Source organism: Anabrus simplex, chromosome 2 (assembly GCF_040414725.1).
Source record: "Anabrus simplex isolate iqAnaSimp1 chromosome 2, ASM4041472v1, whole genome shotgun sequence".
Taxonomy (NCBI): Eukaryota; Metazoa; Arthropoda; class Insecta; order Orthoptera; family Tettigoniidae; genus Anabrus; species Anabrus simplex.
The window spans coordinates 511,069,942-511,090,634 of NC_090266.1; the positions used below are offsets into that span (position 1 = coordinate 511,069,942).

The 20,693-nt window shown below is 40.1% G+C and overlaps 1 protein-coding gene across 1 annotated transcript in view; it reads left to right on the forward strand.

The window, feature by feature from the left end:
• Window positions 1-19,463, forward strand: part of Cyp4aa1 (Probable cytochrome P450 4aa1) — a 267,954-nt gene extending 248,491 nt beyond the window's left edge. The window contains exon 12 of the mRNA XM_067140876.2: window positions 16,665-19,463. Coding sequence (XP_066996977.2) covers window positions 16,665-16,840 — 176 coding nt within the window. The 3' untranslated portion in view covers window positions 16,841-19,463. The remainder of the gene's footprint in view (window positions 1-16,664) is intronic.
• The last annotated feature ends 1,230 nt before the right edge of the window (window positions 19,464-20,693 follow it).

A 20,693-nucleotide genomic window follows, 5' to 3' on the forward strand; every position in this document is an offset into this window, starting at 1 on the left:
CAGCTAGTATTAATTTAAAACGCAAAAATGATAATTAGCATTGTCTTTTCAGACTATCGGCAATACGGCAGACTAATAGAACTACTACGACAAAGTAGTTCCATACTATACCTTAAATCTACGTACCTAATGGCTCTAGACTTCAACGGAGTTATATTGTCTAGATTACCTTAGGCACAATTCAGTTCCTGGCTGACATGTATCACATTATTCCTTCCCTCAGTTTCCTACTCCACATCCCCTTAATATTATTAAATAATTTCGCGATTCTTCCCGGGTGTATCCATTCTCTGTTCAACAACTTAATAATTGTATACAGCTGATTTTCGTTCTCAATTTTTCTTACGTCCTCCTCATCTATAAATTTCTCTCGTATTTGCTTTATTTCTGAACAATCTTTTATTAAGTGTGCCCATCCCATTTCTTCAGAACATAATAAACATTTATTTTCATCTCTGTTTTGTCTGTATTGTACCAGGAAGACATAGGCCCCGGCACATACGAGTTATAAATCTTTATTCATGAACGAACGGCTAAGCTACGATGCACGAACAGCTGTGTGAGAGAAGGTTCTCGTTCTCACTGCACTGCGTGAGTGAGACCGCATGAGTGGAGCAAGGTCAAGTGACGTCAGCACTGCCTGTAGCTTCCCTCCCCTCAGAATTCTCTCGAAACCATTTTTAAACTTTTTAACGCCTGGATCAACTAACATGAGACCAACACCAAATTGTAGCCCATATTTTCAAGGTGAAACCCTGCAAATTTGAGATCAATCCGCCCAGTGGTTTCCAAGATATAACAAGTAGAAGTTTGGGAAGTGTTATCACCCCTTCATCACCTGACTCCGAGTGCTGTTCGCAGCCAGGTATAAATAGGTCAACGAACTGAGGTTATAGCCAGTATTCAGGGTGATCTACGATTATGACAGAACGACAGTATGCTCCGTCACGATCCGGGAAGACGTAGAAGTCACACTCGAACGCTTTGAAATTGTGCGAAGACGTCGCAAGTAAAGTTTCTACCGCGTCGTGACGATTGAAGTGTTATTAAAATCTCAGACTAAATCGTCGTTATATAACATTTAGGAGTGTGTAAACTGAGTGAAGTTACAATAGAAATTGTGAAATGAAGTGTCAAATATTTCATTTATCAGTAAACGATATTGTGGACTTGTCATTTTCACCTAACTCTGAACTTTATCATTGACAGTGACAATTTCTAAGACATTGCGTGTGATAAAATAAACTTCTAATTTGTGACCATTTTAATGATTCAGAGACACATTTCTCCTACACTAGTACAATTGCAAACTGTGTGAGATACTATTCCACTAAACATTCAACCAATAACAAGGCTAAATGTGACTATTTTTTCGTGCATTTTCTCGAAATTTCGATCACTACTACGAGAAACTAAATGAATATTAAGAAATTTTTATGACAATATTAAGTCGTACAGACTCGTGTTATGCAAATTCAATCAAAAAATCTTCTTAATCTATGAACAGTATTATTCTAAAGACTTTTGTAGAGACTGTTGTTAATGACATTTCGTCAAGTGTTTTATGAACTGTGGTGATTATTCTACGGTCGAACCTCAGACATAAGCAGTGGCTATTATGGACTGTGACCGTGTTAAATCCTTATTATAGAAACTGTGTGTGTGAAAAACTGTGTTTTCCGTTTTGAAAACGATTGTAAGCCATTGCTTCATTAACCTGACTTACAAATCATACTGTAGCATAGACTGTGATATTCTAAGTCACGTATCCAACGCCGTAAAACAAACGTGAGTATACGAACTGTGCATTGAGACTCCTGTTAGTGTATAATACTAATCTTAATGATAATTGAGAGCTCTATAGTGCCAATTGAACTTTCCGTGTTCCGACGTTATCTCCAAAAGAACATCGGAAATCTTGTCAAAGTGTTGTGAGATTCTGCTGCGTCGAACGTCGTTTCCAGCGTGGGATTAACGTGGTTTCTTCGATCATGGTACCCATCGAGGGACGTCGACGAGGGATATTAACGTTGTATCTTCGCTGAACGGACTTGTCACGCTTCTGGTGCTGAGTTCGAGCCTTGACTGCACCCTGCAGAAAGTTCCAGCCACCAAGCCGCAGGACAGCATTACACCAACATTTATAAGCAGATTCCAGGTGATTTTCTTATATTTTGAGTGAGTAATTCCACGTAGACTTTAACTGACTTTTAACAAAGCACCCAGTTAATCATAGTGCTCCATCCAACAACAGAAAAGTGCTTCGTGTGAATTTCAGCTTGCTATTCATAATAATTTAAGAAGGCTTCATATCTTGCTCTTGAACTGTAAATTCTCCTTTAAAATCTTTTATAACTTGAAGTAATTTCACGTAGATGAATTCTAGGGTTTGCAAGTACACTATTTCACTTTCTTAGATGAACTATAGGAGTACACAACAAGTGATCAAATATTTTTATTTGAACTATCAACTTATTCATGAAAGTGTGTGTTAATATTATGTTAAAAATATTAGAAAAACTGTAGGTTTACGTCACAAGTGATGGACTTAATGAAATTCAATGTGCAAAACTTAATTGTAGTATTTAAATCCATCTTAGATGAACTGTAGGGTGTTTACGATCTCTAACAGCGTGATATTTATTTTGGACATTTTTCAAGTGGATGTCTCTGAATACAACAGCATCGATATTTTATTTTGCATTTTTGAAAATATTGACTGGAAATTTAATTTTGAGGTTTCAACTGCAGTGTGATTTTCATGAATATTTTTAATAAATATTGTCAAAAAGATTTTACCGTATATTATTCGACCTGCGATAATATCCATCTATGTACCTGCTCCAATAAGCAACCGAACACTACGTGAGATCCTTCCCATGCTCTGGTCCCATAAACATTTCCTGGTACAGAGACGATAGTCATAATAGATGGCGCCCAACGTGGGGCCCGATTTGAGCCACGATACAAGTCATAATAGATGGCGCCCCGAACGTGATAGGGCTCGATTGGAGCCACGATACAAGTCATAATAGATTTCGATCAAAGTACAAGGCCTGATTGGAGCCACGACAAAGTAAAGATAGCATATCTGAGTGCCATTAACTTAAGCGATAATAACCCGAACGTGAAGGGCTCGCAGTATTTTACATTAAACTTGATTGAATTTCTGTCAACATGGATAATTTACTTACCGCAATCGAAGCTCTTACGCTGAGCATTAACGTTCAGAACGCTAAAATTGATCGTATTAACACTCAATTGCCGCAATTGCAGGTTCAAATGATCTAGTCTAACAACCAGTTACAGACGCAATTACAGACGCAGATAGTCAACTCTAATTCTCAGCTTAACACTCAAATAAAGTCGCTTAATACTCAACTAGCAGAGTCAAATACTCAACTGCAGGCGCAGTTAACTGTGTTGAACGGCAAGGTCGAAGATTTTACTTCCAAAATTGATAAGACTTTGGAAACAAATCCTACCGTTTCCAAATGTTCCGTACCCCATCCACCCAGTATCCTTGGTTCTGATGTTTCATTTGGTATTTATATGATATCTGTAATACTTCGCCAACTTCTCGCAGCTTCAGTCTCAACCAATACTTTATTATCTTTTTAATAATAGCCGCTTGCAGACTTATATAGCTGCACATCATTCTCACTCCACAGTTAACTGTAAAACTGGGTAGACCCATGATTATTTTACCAAATCTGCTCGTCATTGTTTCAAGTGAATCAACCCTCCCTTCAACTCCCCAGGTTTCCGCTCCGTACTACACTCTAGATTTGACTAATGCATTAAAAACACTCTTATGCACTTTGTAATCTGTGTTGGGCATCTTTTTCTACAGGATGTTAATGGCCGACAGTGCACTCATACCTTTTAACTTAGCTCTTTTTATTTGCTCTGCCCATTTTCCATTTCCACTTAATATCAAACCCAAATATTCTACTTTCTTGACAACTTCTAATCTCGTCTCGCCCATCCACCATTTTTCATTCTTTGACAATTTATATCCTTTTTTACACATCATTACCTTGGTTTTCTGTGCATTAAGTTTTAAATTCCACTCTTTCAGCAATTTATCACTACATTTATACTACCCTGCATACTATTGGGTGTCAATGTGAGCAGAAGTGTGTCATCAGCAAAAAAGAGACCCGGAATATCCTGGTTCTCAAGACTTGGCTAAACCCCTGCCTCGAAACCTTTCGATAGAATGATATAATTTACAAACAATAAGAACAGAACAGGTGACAACTTACAACCCTGTTTCAACCCTACTTCAGTGAATATTTCCCCAATTACTACTCCCTCCTTAATTTTCACTGAGCACTTTACTTCTGAGTATACGTTCTCGACCGCTCTTATCATCTTATAAGACACCCTATCCTTCTCATCTTGGCTACGACCACCCCTCTGCTCACAGAATCAAATTCTTTCTCGAGGTCAATCGCAGTAATGTACAATTTTCAACCTTTCTTTTTACATACCTATCCATTATTGTTTTCATACAAAAAATTATCAGTTGTCCTCATCCTTTCCCTAAAACCTGACTGAAGTCCCTCCAGAACCAATCCCTCCTCCGCCCACTTCATAATCCTTTTTGCTAACACTCCTGTGTATATTTTACTTAATGTATCCAACAACTTTATACCGTTAAAATTATTTGTGTTAGATTTATCTCCTTTCTTCTTGTAGATGGGGCAGATCACTCCCTCCTGCCAATATTTGGGAAACTCCCCCATTCAAATATTCCGTTAAATCATTTCACCATACTTTCTAGCATATCCTTATTCTGCGCCACCTGCTTCTAAAATTCGTTAGTGATACCCGAAATCGCTCCTGATTTGCCTTTCCCTAAGACCTCTCTTACTTCTTCTATCGATATTTCCTTATCTAATGCAGGCACAATACACTCCGGCCCTACCCATATTCCGTGTTCTTCTATTTTCGGTCTCCACATACCTTCAACCCTTAATAATTTCTTATAGTGCTCCACCCAGATAGCCTGACTTATTTCAGCCTGCTGAGGAAGTTTATGCATTCCACAGATCCTCTTAATTGCACTCCATACTTTTCTACTATCATTCTGTTTTGAATTACTATTCGATTCAACAACTCTCCGCTTCTGCCATTCGAACTTGGTTGTATACAGTATTTCTCTATATTATTTTCTCAAGTTACAAAATTCAATCTTATGATTTCCCCCCCGTACTTTCTATTACACCTTCAATGCTTTCAGTACTTCATACTTTTTATGCCTGCATTCATCATTGTACCAACCCTTTCCTATTATGTTCCCCTCCTTTACTCTCATCTTCTCTCCTGCCATCTTTATAGTGTTTTCTATTAGTTTTACTGCTGCACTCGTTAGGTTATTCTCGATAATTGAGTCTATTCCAACTTTCACTATCTGGCCTATTTCTCCCTCATAATAGTTCATAAACTCCTTCTTTAGTTCCTCTCTCCACCTGTATTTAGTAACTAACGTTTCTTTGAATTTTATCATGTTGCTTGTTATTGCCCTACCTTCTCTATCATTTACTCTGACAATAATTGGTAGGTGATATGACTCTCCCCATTCCTTAACCTTCATGCCTTTAATCACAGGCAACGTATTTCTGGAGCATAGCGCCAAATCTATAATACTACCACCCTGTCTCCCTTATGTATGTCAGGTTCCCTAATTCGTCGCCATACCACCATCCATTCAAAATGTATAGTTCTACCGTACCACACAGCTCTAACAACTTTTCTCCATTTTTATTACAGCCCTTATCCTGACTCACTCTCTTTTGTACATAAGCTTCTTCTACCACCTTGTCATACAACGGCTTCTGATCCACATCCCTCGCATTATTAGAATACCTACATCCTCAAAAATGTTTTGAATTATATTAATTTCTAATCCCAACTCGTCAAAGACATCTTTTTCGCAAATGGAGAGGCTTCAGGAGGGTTGTAGATAAAACCGATACATAAATCCCGCTCACTCTCATCGTACATCTTTATTTTAACACAAATCATCGCCTCCATTTCTGATTCAATATGGTCTATTCTAGCTTGCAGATCCTCCCACCCAGGTATTTGCCCCTGCCGGTTCGTCTTTCTTTTACCTTATAGTAAACCGTGAACTCTTCTATTTCTACATTACTTTTCGGTGGAATCCAGGTTTCCACACTCGCAAGGATATGCATGCTACGTAACAACTCTTTAAAATATTCATTCTGTAACGTACTTCTAAGGCCTTCAGTATTGATGCATCCTACTGTTATCTCAAATTATTTCTTCCTCCCCTGCCCCTCACTCTGGCTGCCCGTCTTAGACCTCGTGCTGATCTCAGCTGCCTCGTGCGTCCACCTTTCTGATCGGCCATTGTACTCTCTGTGTTGTACATATTCTTTAACTGCTCCACTCCCCATGTTCTAGTCCACTTGCCGTTCCCTACCACTAATCTGTTGCCACTTATGTAGGCAGTTAATCCTGCACGCCTAGCTTTTCCCAGATGGAACTGTAGCATTTTCTGGTTCCTAAAGGCTTCTTTCTCCAGCTCCTGTTTGATCCTTTCACCTTTCAATCGGCTTGTATTATACAAAATCTTCTTCACTAATAGGGTTGATACGAACCGCACTTTCACTGGTATCTTGCCTTTTGCCTTCCCCATTCTCTGAATCTCGCCTGTGTCGGCTTCCCTGCAGCTGATCTTCAACCTCTCGTTTTTTAACTCCAGCACTTTAGATACCAGATCTTCTTTAGTGTCCTCGGGTAACCTATTTAAAAAAAAATATTTTTCTTCCGGGTTTCCTGCTGTCGCTCTTCCTCCTGCCACCTCAGATCTTTTATCTCTTCCTCCATACTTCTCACCTTATCCCTCAAACTTGATATTTCATTATTATTTTGGACCACCAGTTCTGACTTCTTGACTATCTCCTCTTTCATTATCTCTCTTTGTTCACTGCCTTGCACTCGTAGTAACTCTCGTTTGTTCTGCTTGACCCTTAACGATTTCCTTTATTTTCTCCATCTCTTCCCATCCAACCGTACTAGCAGGGTCAGGTCCGAGGTTCATCTCGACCCCTCCAATTACCAACAGCACTGCCATCACTGATGCAACCATCAAAATTGAAGTCAGACTCACCTGCTGTCCGGCTCTGCAGTCCATGTTGCGCCTGCCTCTACCGTGCCAACGACCTATCGTCGCCCGGTACAATTCCATTGAGATCCGTATGTCAGCACTCACTCACTTAACAACCTTCCTCTTCGCTTGCACGATTACAGCTGTTTTCAGTGTCGAACACGAATCCATCAGGTTAGCCAGGAAGTTAAACTTACTGTATGTTTTCCGAGTTACTAAACACGAAACAGAGAAGGGAATCTAGTCATGAAATTATGAACCATCAGCCAGCATTAAGGCCCGCAGGTAACCTCAGCTCAGCTCAACACCGATTCTTAATTTTAATTTGGTCAAGGATCTCTCATGGCAGTGTATACTTTATGGACTGCACCACTGCCGCTACCACGGCTGAAGATTGAGCGACCAAAATAATGATGATGTTAATTTCGATAGCGGGTCATCTATATCGTCAGAACCTTTCGCGTTGAGATTGCCAATGACGTGATCGGAAATGTGGTCACGGAAGGATTGCCATTTGATTTTGCGGTTGTAGATGGGATAAAGTTTGGAATCTGTTTGGGGGTGGAGGAAAAGGTTATAAGAACTGGGATGTGGGCATCTAGTGTAGTAAGGTGGATGTGCTGTCGGATGATTTGGGAAATGGCAATATCGAGCGTGTCAGGCCTAGCATATCACCAGAGACTGTTATTTAAAAACTGCCTGGAATCGCCAGAAAAGAAATCTTGCTACCCTAAGTAAATGCCACAGGATAGAGAACTGGAAATCCAGACTAGCTGAGTTAAACGTGGCTGATGACACTTGCCACAGGATGACCAGAAATTTCACCAGAAAACGGATTGGCATACTATCCCTACACATTGTCGCTACTGTGCCAAAACCGATAATGTGAAAATACAATTCCTATACATTATTTCCCTTAAGACTGTATACGCCATCAGAACAATTTTCGTTGAGTTCATTTTCCTTTCCACGTGTGCGACATGGACTGTGAAGATTGGCACACACAGATCTGGACAAAGGTAACTCACTTGAGTCTGCTTCATTGACTTTGACTTTGTTGAAGATGAAGTCGATAGCCTTGCTGACTCTAATCTCCCAACTCATTTTAAGTTCATCACCCCTCGCTATCGGGAGGCTCAAATACAGGAAAACCCTTGCACTCAGCAACATTTCTGCTACCTTCCTAAAAATCTACCACAAAGGCCCTCGCGTGTATCACCAAGCTGTTTAACTCCACCTTCCGTTATTCCCATTTCCCCAAGTTGGAAATTTAGCTAAAGTTATCGTAATCCCCAGACTTCACTCGGATCCTACATTCCAGCAAAATGATAGGCCCATATCACTCCCGTCTATTCTTTCTAAACACTTCGAAACGTATTCTTAACCAGGCTAAATACTATAATTGATTCCAAAAACCTCCTGAACGACGAACAGTTCGACTTCCGAAGTGAACACTCTGCATTTCACCATCTCACATGGCTCACTGAGGGAGTTACTATAAATGTTAATGATAGAAGGCACACAGGAGTCTGTTTTCTAGATATTTCGTGTGCGTTCGAGAAGGTATGGCATGAAGACCTCAGTTAGAAACTAAATGTATTAAGAGTAACGCTACATGCTTAAAATCCTAAATAACTAATCCTCGGATCGTATGTTTCAGGTAGAGGTTAACAAAATCCCGTCTGACACGCCCCATCCTTGCGGGGAATACGCCAGGGTGAAGTTGTCTCTCCCATTCCCTTTGATCTTTACATGGCAGACGTGCCAAAGCTAACGCACACGAAATCTACATGTGTGCTGATGACACGGTCATTTCCTCTGTCTCTTGACTGCAACACAGAGCACACAATTATCGTTAGAAAGCCCTCTCCAGTTTCGAACCCTGGCTTCAAAAATGGAGTATCAAAACGTAGTGCCACTTCCTTCTCTAAACACTTAAAAACTGATTCCCCCACACCGTTTTTTTTTCGGTGAAATGATCCGATGGACAAATAAATCAAAATACCTGGGTGTCGCCTTGGACGGAGGTTTGACCTTCAGAGATCATATTGTTTACATTTTTGCACAGTCGCACAAGCGCCTCTCACTCATTGTTCCACTCATGAAACAGATCTTGGACTTAATCTAGATAACAGACTCAATCTGTATTAGTCCTTCCTCAGACAAATCGTCGACTATGCCAGTCCGGTCTGAAGTACGGCAGCTAATTCACTCTTAGACAAGGCTCAACACAACCTAAACTGTGCGCTGCACCTCATTTCAGAAGCAACCTGGTTTCAACGAAATCGTGACATCCACGCAGAGCTCAGAATCGATGAGATTAGTACCAGAACTGTAAATTATATTCTGGACTAAACTCAAAACCCAACACCCTCATATCATCTCTGCGCAACTATGTCACCGAAGGTCACAAATATAAGAGGCCCAAAGTCATCCTAGACTAAACCAGTAAAATTGAAGGGCTATAAATCTCGACAGATTAGCCCCAAGGAGGCCAGCAAGTTTTTGGCCGGTTTGGGAGATAACCCAGGGGAGAAAGAACACTCTTTCTCTTCTCCCTTTTTTGGACGGGTCGGGACATGACCCAAGGGGGTGAGAACCATCTCGCCCAAAATACCTCGGTCGCTAACCTGACCGATAAGGCCCCTCCATAAGTAGCTTGTGTGGGGTTGAGTTAGTGTTCTTGGATGGGGGGAAGGTTCGGTTAAGACGTCATGATGAAGTCCTAACCTTACCTACAAACCACCTACCGATAGGGCTCCTCGAAGGGGAACTTGTGAGGTTACGTCTTCCTCGTACGTAAGGTTATGACGTTATTATGTCTCACTAACCTCACCTAGGCTTCAAAAGTCACAGGTCATTGATCTTGCCTGCACCAAAAGATATTGACTCTGCAAGAATTCAAGTTTCCCGCCAAAAGCTTGGAAACATGCTTATTCAGCACCCATTGTTCTAGAACATACTTTGCCTATACTACTTAATTACCTTATATTCAAGAATCGCCTGAATAAAATTGCATGACTATGCAGCTGTATGCGCGTTGGCAGTCTTGTTGGAAATATACACATCGACATTCAGTATCGATTGGATGACCAAAGCATAATGTATATTATTCCTCTAAATGTTCTGCGTTAACGTTATGTACAAAACGTTTAGCCCTATTATCCTATACCCATTTACCGCACACCATATCCTGATTTTCTCGACATGTAATGTGTTTTCCTGTACTAAAGCGGGTTTCTTCGAGGTCCGGTACCGGTTATTCTGCGTCGAACATAGCCGTGTAAATCCAACCATGCTTCGTCTGAAAAGAGCATTAAATTTGCATCAATCACCTCAACATAAAAATTCCTCAACACCCTGTTACATACATTTACATGACTCTCGTTACCACGTGGTATAAGTTCGCGGACAACAGTGGTCTTGTATGGTTTTAATTTTAAAGAGTTTGATACCTTGCCACTCTGAGCTCCTTGAATATGTGGTTTGCTGTCATATACGTCGCAGAGAGTTTTGGGGAGAATGTTGTAATCGTTTTCCAACCCTTCGTTTCCATGGTTAAATGGTTAAAGCGCTGACCTTTGGTCACAGGGCTCCCGGGTTCGATTCCCAACAGAGTCGGGAATTTTAACCATAATTGGCTAATTCCGCTGACACAGGGGCTGGGTATACGTGTCGTCTTCATCATCATTTCATCCTCATTATGACGCGCCGGTCGCCTACGGGCGTCAATTCAAAAGACCTGCATCTGGTAAGCCAAACTTGTCCTCTGATTCTCCCGGCATTAAAAGCCGTACGCAGTTTCAATGTTAATCCCTCGCTTCTTATCGAAAATCGAACCCATTTCCTTAAATTTATTTATACGTATTCGCACGGTCTCTCTGCTTGGAGGACGCACATCTGGGAATTCTGTTAAAAATCGCCATCTAACTTATTTGCAGATGACGTAATCACATAAGAATCATACATAAAAATCCGTTGCTGTGATGCATACTTATCTCGTTGCATTATTATTATTATTATTATTATTATTATTATTATTATTATTATTATTATTATTATTATTATTATTATTATTATTATTATTATTATTATTATATAACGCACAATTCAAACACTTGTAATTCGTAAACACTCAAATCACTTCCAAACACGACACAAACTTCTGTTAGATTACGAACAAGGGTAAGCCATCGTCGCAAGGTGTGCGGATTTGGAAGTCCGCCGTGGCGTACCGGCCGACCTGCCGGCCAACTCATACCTGAGACTCACTGTATATTTCTTTTCTTTAAGAGCTGGAGTATGACATTAGAGCTAGTGTTGCGAAAACTGGCGTCTTATTGTCATGGTAACGTTGGCATGCTCACATGCTTATCGCACATAAGCGAGTGTTTATCTCCCATTGTCACTTAGTGTATTTTCCCGGCAAACACTGTTTTGTACTCGTTTTGTATTTCATTATTTTATGATTGTGTGTGCACATTTGTCAGTCTGTGTCAAGTGTTTTATTTCATTCCTCTTGTGTAGTTATTGATTTTACTATTCACGATTAGCTTACTATTAGTTTGTTCATAGTCATTAAATGAAGAATATTTTAGGTTGATTTGGTTTAGGATAGGATAGGATAGGATAGGATAGGATAGGATAGGATAGGATAGGATAGGATAGGATAGGATAGGATAGGATAGGATAGGATAGGATAGGATAGGATAGGATAGGATAGGATAGGTGTTCCGGCCTAGCTATGGCTAGACCACCTAGTTACTCGCTACCACTTTAGGACAGATAGCAGCACCCTTCAGTGTGTATTTATTTTGAAGGCCCTCAGCCGGAAGTGGGGTGGATGGAAGGGGATGAGAGACTGTTATGCTTGGGTGCCTCGTGCGAGAGGAGACGGGAACATGTGACTGACTGTTATCGAGGGCATCTGCCCATCAATACGCAGTATTATGTATTTATAATGTGTTATATAAGTGTCCTAAATGTAATAAATGTTGTTATTTAATCAAGTGAGTGAATTACGTACAAAACAATAGGATTGAGTGTGTTTTCAACTGTAGATTTAGTGTGTGTAAGACTTTCATATTGGGGGGAAGTGGAAGACCTCATTGTCACAGCCGTCAATAATGTGACAGCCGGCGTTTGGCGAAAAGTTTTATGCCATGCCTAATAAACAAGTGCTCAAGCGCAGGATCGAGAGAGGATCATTGCAGTAGATTACATAATAATATCCCTTGATGATTTCACGAGCTCCAGTTCCAGTGAGGAAGAGAGAGGCAGTGAGGTGGACATGGAAGGAATCGAACGCCTCCGCAACGATTACTGTAGTATCGGCGGCCAGATGGACAAGCAACTGTTTGTTTTCATTTAGGGGCACGTTTCAGTTATTTTCTTATCATTGCAGTTGTGATTGTCATTAGTTACGAACTGGTCATTTTGGTTGTTTTTTAAATTATACTTTGTGGTTCGCTGTATTGAATTATTCTGTTCCGCGTTAAGTATTCCTGTCGTGATTTTGTGATTTCCATCTTCTACGTAACCTGTTGATCATAGTGTTACGAATAAAACTCCATTTGTTTCATTATTCTAATTTATTTGAGGATGGCCTAATAAATGCACACGCACATAATTAAGCACAAAAAATGCTAACCAGTTATGCATGGCCACACTAATTACTAGTCTATTTATAAATCTCTGCCTTATGGCGCAGCAAATGTCCATCCCGTTCCTTTACCTGGGACACTAATCCTTACTTTCACTTTCCCCCAAGTCCAGTCACCTCCTACAGCCACTGTGCGTAGACAGCTGGATTTGTACACAGTGCCCCTCGCTATACAACACACGACGACTGTTCGTCGGTTCGACTCCAAAGATAGTCCGATACTTCACACAGTCACATGAACTGAACAACAATCAGCAACAGCTCAACAGAATCCAACAGCAGGACGATACTCACAACAGCGAATATTAACACACATCCAATTATCCTCATACTCACGATAACTGCTTCAATCGCTTATTCACGGCGGTCCTCAATCCACAGAAGTATACATACACTGTATTCTAGGGCAGTACACAGTCTTCTATCCCGTACGCCATCTCCCATGCAGCTACTTACTGGACACTCAGACACCACAACCACAGCTTGCTCGTTCAGACCTCGGTGGGACACTGGCGACAGCCAACACCTCTGTCGCCCTCAGTCCAACCACCGAACCCAACACACTGAGTCTCACACGGAGTCCAACACTGACTGACTGACTGACTGTCCGCGTCTACTACAGGCAGAACATTCCCGTTGAATCTCCGAGGAACTCACAGGTAAGCCAGCCGTCAAGAACAATACATGGAAAGGCCGGCCCCACCCCACAGGCCGGCTGGGAGATTCCAGGTCGTCCGAGTCAACAGCCCCTTCCTGGAAGTACCGACAGGAGCAACCACGGGACTGGCACGTAACAATAGGTACTTTTGAAGAAAGGCAACGCGAAATATTTGAACTTATAATTGAGCTTTCATACTCGCTTAAAACTTTTGTCCTTTCATGTTATCGTGTGCGGTCTAGTATTATGAAAATAACATAATGGAAAACATGGCTATAGTATCAAACTGTACCAGAATGGAATACACGCTGATGGACTTGATCAACTGCACCATTCACACCATCGCCTTCCGCTATGCAATGTACGCCTCTCCACTCTCCACACTTCCTGTGCTTTCGAGCGTAGACGTGATGGTTACCGTATTCCCCGCGGGAGTGCTAGCAGGATGTCATCTCTGCGTGTATAGGATCCAGATAATCTATAGCTTTACGCTGAGTCCATGATTTTAAGTTGAAATTAACTGGTGTTCCATACTGTAATAGTATGCATTGCGTATGGTTTGGTGTGAAATACTGTAGTGCTAGTTATCCTCAGAGTGGTATGTACAAGAATTTAGCATAATTCCGGAAATACGCTTGTGCAAGTTACCGGTACGTATAGTGGTCTATGTATATAAGTAAATTTAAAATGTTATAATATTTATGCGTATTGTAACGGTTCAAATCCCGTTACAAGATGATATCTGTATTTGTATTATTATTATTATTATTATTATTATTATTATTATTATTATTATTATTATTATTATTATTATTTCATCTGTGATATTATTACTATTATTGTAACGATTAGTATTGTTCAATTCAATTATGCAATGCTTGTCACTTGCGTGATTGTAGTCAAATTGTTACGTATATACGTGTGTGTAGATTAACACTAAAAACATGTACAGTAAGAATTGCTGTATATCAGATGTGGATGTAGTGCGTGCAATAACTTCTGACATTGTAATATTGCGAAATACTGCTGGAGTAACTGCAGAGTCATTGCTACGTCATCGTGAGCAATTAGCGGTGAGCTCACCTTCTTGAAGATACCCAGGGTGCCGCTGGCGGTTTCACCATTCATTTCTAGAGTAGAATTACTTAACTTCAAATTTAATGGGGAAACCGAACCCCAATCTCCTTTTCCCAGAACTTATATGGTATGTCGTCAAAAGTAAGCTTATTAACCCACACCCCAGAGATATTCAAGAATCTCATTCTCTTATTGCTGCACTGAGTGATAGCTGGCGCCCTTCAAATAACGTATGTGTAAGTAATCAGGCAAGAACCAAGTGTGAGTATAAGGCCCAACGGTTGAGTGTTTTATTTAATGCATATATTTTTTTCATTTAAATGCAGTTTTATATAATTTTTAATTTAGTAACCGAATTAGGAACTTCTCAGTATCTACAACTGCATGCCCGCTTAAGGTCGTTATTAATTCATACGACCTTAACTTAATTGAATTAAGACCCAGCAAAATAACCACACATTGTAGAATACTTTTGCATTCAGCTAATACTTATAAAATGAAAGCTGGCAATCATCTAATTAAAATATATTTTTTAACTTGTAGGTGCCGGTACACTACTTACACAATGGTTTATTTCTGTGTGCCGTACTGCAAAAACCAGAGCGGGAAACGTAAAAGCATTTCATTCCTCGAATTCCCATGTGATGCAAACCAAAGGCAGAAATGACTGAAAAATGTGTCACGGGACAGTTTTGTTCAACATTTTGAATTCAGAACATTCTTTGTGTGTAGTCTGCATTTTGCTGAAGCATATTACCGTCCCGACTAAAAATAAGGAAATTGAAATGAAATATTGTTGCTCATTTAAGGAATATCCCGGGCAAAAGATGCAAAAATCAAAACTAATACCAGAAAGGCGACCAATAAAGAAGCATGAACTAGGGCAACCACTGGAAAGAAGAGGAAGAGAGACGATAATTTCTGTGGTGAATCAGGTATTTACGATAACAATGTTTCTACGGGTCGGCTGGCAGATAGTGCTAAAAAGTCTATTTGAAAACAGACAACCAATAAGTGTTTTGAATCCGACAAAGGCAAAACTGTTTTGAGACAAATTGTGGCGCGCCAATCAGAAAATAAAGAAGCCGTGATCTGATATGGAAATGGAGAAAGCGAAGATGGATGAGTTCAGCAATCAGTATCACACTAATTTAAAAACAATAATGGACACAAATGAGCGCAATCATGAAGACTCGAAAGCCTCATTCATACTGGACCAAATTTTAAATTACAAGCTGTCACTCCGTTGGTCAGAGAAATGCATAAAACAGTGCGTTATCTGGCAATCTATTTCTTACGCCCGAAATCATTCATCCAAGTTGCCTTCTAGGAGCACATAAAGTCGTTATATAGGAGATGCATCATGCCAAGCAGGATAGACAGATCTCATTAAAGGAACGCTTCTCGTATAAATTTAAAGAATGAATGAGGGCAAAATATTCTGCTCCCTAATGATTGATAAATTGGCAATAAAGCAGCAATTGTTATATGACAAGAAGTTGGACACATTTTTTGGTCATAAGGATACATAAACGTATACCGAGGCTAGTCGAAATGTAGACAGTTCTGGAAATATGTCCATTTCAATAGAGAGCAATGGAAAAGAACCCGCTCTTGCCAATAGTTTATTATACTTTCTATATGTGTGGCATATCAATCTCTTACTAACTTCCCGTTGCCTATTTCTATTCAAAGAGGCTGTCTGGTGTTGAAGTGTACAATCTGACACTGTCATTCATCAAACATGTTGAAACTACTGGTTTCGTAATTTTTGAGATTGGTAACAGATAATCACAAGACAAATATGAATATGATGAAACGCTATCCAATGGAAAATGATTGAAGTTTCGGATTCCTCACTATACCAATCAAGACCGACCCCTATTCCTAACCTTAAAACCTGTGTCACAACCCTAAATACGTCAGGACATCATTTTGAGATGTACGATGGTGAAGAAGAAATTAGTGCCTGCCAGCGCGCCGACCGAAATGCTAGTAGCGCTCTCAGTGCATAGCAGAAGGCTATGTTCATACAGTCTCCGACAATGAAATGGGTCATATGGATTGGAACTAGCCTTCTTTCTTTGTTTACTGTTTTATTACATTGTTTTATTTTCTGTTTTCAGGTTATAAATTCGCATTGATGGAGATGAAGACTATGGTATCCGCTGTACTGAGGCAGTACCGGCTCCTTCCCGTGACTGGCAAGGACGAAGTCACCATCACCTACCGTATTACTCTGAGATCAAAGGGCGGTATTTGGGTACAGCTCCACCCACGTACTCCTCGACAACACGCATGAGGAAGGTGAAATATTATTCTCCTTCCTCATCATTCCAAGGAACTACCTCCAGGTGATAACCTGTCGGACATTGTCACTACACGTAGCGATATAATTATTAGAGCTAGATATTACGATATTACCCTCTTTTGGCGAAATGTTACCACTTAAATAGTTCAAGACTTCAACTAGGGGACATTTTTTCTTTCGATATTTTCTAAATCGTGAGTATTCAGAAATCATTTCCGTAAAAAGAAGCACCAGATTTAATATTCTTGAAAAGTTCTATCCGAATTCTTCAGTCGACAGATTCAACGAAACCCACGTAATAGGAACATTTCTTTAACTTTAGTCGTAAGCAATCATCTGTAACTGATCTGCATTTAAAGCTGAACACAAACTGAAACCTGAGAGAAGTCACCATCCTCTACAGCGACTGAGTGACTGCTGAATTGTAAAATTTCCATCTGTATAAAAACTGACTCCTGTTGCAATCAGTTTCCTTAACGGTGTCAAAGAGAATGTCTGAATATACAAGACTCATACTCAGATGTACTCTGTCAGGCAGTGATAGTCTCGGTATATTCAACACCTTTTCACGAAACAAGTGAAATGTGGAGGTTGGTAATAACAGCGTAATATTTGCTTCTACCAGAACACCGTCTACTCCAGTCAGTTTTATCCTGAAGTGGAGCAAAACGTCTTGTAAGAGTAACGTCACTTCTATGATTAGATGTCCAGAAACACGAGAAGAGTGGATAACGAACTTAAGGTAAACTTCGAGCACATACATTTTGTTCATACTCACACGTTGATACACAGAATGATTCTAATAATGGTCCTCCAATGATGTAAACAGTCATTCAAAACTTCAGGTATTTTATTTTCACTCAGACATCGTGTCCAATCGTTCTTCGTGTTAATACCTGTCTTAACCTAGAGTAATAATGACAGTGTTAGACTGCTGGCCAGTAGGTCCAGAGCTTGATACTGGTTTGCCAAGAATGTAAATAAACCTTGGAAGAATTTGATGTGAGAATGTCCTGACTAGTAAGCCTACTGGGAAACTGTTTGAATGAGAAAGGTGGAGAGGCGCAAAGATCATGTCCTCACACGCACTTCCACAGACAGATATTGTCGAACAATATCCACATGTCGTGTCAAACTCTACCAGGTTAGTTCCTATAGAACATCACTATAGACATAGATTATTTGTAACACTAACATTGACGCGAAGTCTTAGTGATTGCTTAAAGTTAGTGTTATTCTATAGGAATCATTATTAACAAAAGGAGTCAAAGCCGATATTCAGTTTTTAAATCTTTCTTTAAGCTATCAGAAATCCCATTATCTTCATTCGATAACTAATACAGATTTCATGCCTGTAAATTCTAATCTCTGCAAACAGATGTCTTTGATTTGCAAGCACTGAAAGCATTAGCTTCCCTATATATTGGAATTCTAAATTGAATATTGAAATAATTCGTCTACAATTCAGTTGTGCCTATACAATAACATTATTGGTATTTCTCAATCATCGTATCAATATTGTCCGAAATAACTTGATGAAAATAACCGTGCCGCGCGCAGAAACAAAAATCGTACTCCTGTGGTCGTGGTTTCAGTATTTCATTCTCAAGCTGTCAATATTTCCTTGAAGCAACGGGTGGAACTGAGCTCGCTCCAAGGCTTGACACATACTGCATTTGGCACCCTTGTTGGACAGGAAAAGAACTAGTGACGAACGAAACAACGTGTTAACGCTGTTAAGGTCTGCAATAGACTGAACAATGAGGCAAACACTTTTCTAGCACATCCTCCGTTCAGTGGAATATTCCCACCTTCTATTCTGTCCTAAACCTAGAACACCGAAGCTCAAATCGTTCAGTTTCAGTTGATGAATGTTTCGAGTGGATCGATAGAAATGTTTGTAGGATCCTTCCGCGCACCGCGTGGCATGTTTATTTCGAACGAGTTCTATAGGCAGTATAGGATCGGTCTGTGTTCTGTTTCCAGCTACGAACTGTGGACGTGCAGCCACTCGGGCCGCTATGAAACGAAACTGCTTACTATCATGACCATATTGATACTTGTTGCAGCAGGATGAAGATGGGTAATAGGACTGATTACTGTAAGCTACAGAGTTATTATAAACGAACAAACCGTGAGAAGGATAAGTGAGTAATATGACTCATTGTCTGCACGGTCACACAGGCCGCTCGTGCACGGTTAAGGGTTAAGTTCGTTACCGATGAACTTCTGTCCCCAAGAACGAATTTATAACATTAAATAATCCTCCGAAATAAAGTCGCAAAGACTATTCCAGGAAATGTGTTTAGAGGTGATTATATTAATGGGAGCGTGAATTGGTCAATGCATTCACTAAACAACCCCAGTTTCGAGCACACAAGCTTGAAAATACAACCTATGCCAGTTCATAATAATGCAATACTGTTTGACCCTGTACGTCTCTGCTCTTATTTCTAAGTGGATATATCATGATTAATTTGAATTACAATTAAAATGTGAGGACGTTATTTTATGGCATCATGTGAGTCATGATCAGTTTTAATATTGATTTTCACATTACAAAAAGTATACAATATTGTACATATTTCGTAAAATAACTGTAATAACTGTAAAATAACTGAAATATTAAAAATGTAAAAAAAAAAGTTGGTGTGTTTCTTATCATATACAAATTGTCCTTGTGTCACATTCTGATTAACGCATATACTGTAGACTGCAGTCACATAGCTCTACGATAGGTCAGTGGCTCTCTTCACACGAACAAGGTTGTTGCTACCTCTCCGTCATGGAATAATTCGCATGTTTTCCATTCTTCCTCAAAACAACTTGACTGATATGTACCATCCCTACTGGTAGCTCTTCAGAATATCAAGTACGAGATCACGCCCAATTGAAGAGGTCAGGCAACTCAACCATCGCACAATAAGGAAGCGAGGTAAGGCCTTTCGGAGTCTCCGTCTTTCAGACTGATGATCGGCAGCGACGGTGGCTACGAACTCAAACACATCCTCTAACAACATATCGGTAGTTGAAACTTGAAATCGGGTTGAGATTGTACATTTAATCACATTAATACTTGGCTACAGTCGAAGTTCTGAGTTGTATAGCAATATTTTACATTTAATATACATACAATTGCACGTCCGGCTCCTTGGCTGAATTGTCAACGTATTCGTCTTACATTCCGAGGGCCCCACGCTCGATTTCCGGGGGCTGGGTGTATATGTTTGTCTTAATGCACTTCACTTCATTTATATACATCCACTACAAAAACACCCGACAGTGAGTATGTCCCTTTAGATAAGGAAGGTCATCCGGCAGTAAAACTGAAACAAATCCATATCAAGAACTGACCTCAAGCAATAGTGGAGAAGACCAGGAGGATGAAGAAGAAGATACATGAAGATGCTAGAGTCTAATACAATATAGCAATAAAATGTAATTTTAACTGCTTCCATTATCATTCCTTCATTTCCATGGCGTGGCTCAAGCAATGGAGCCTTCCAAACTATGACTTATAACAATACAACGCGTGTAATATTGACACGTTGCTCAAATAAATATATATACTAGCTGTTCCTCCTCTGCGAACCATGTGACCTTGTCGCGGTGGGTAGGCTTGCGTGTCCCAGTGATGCAGATAGCCGAGCCGCAGGTGCAACCATATCGGATGGGTATCTGTTGAGAGACCAGGCTAACGAATGGTTCATCGAAAGGGGGGTAGCAGCCCTTCGGTAGTTGCAAGGGCGGCAGTTTACATGATTAGACTGGTACGGCCTTGTAATAATACTCAACATGGTTTAGCTGTGTTGATACTGCTACACGGCTGAAAGCAACGGGAAAC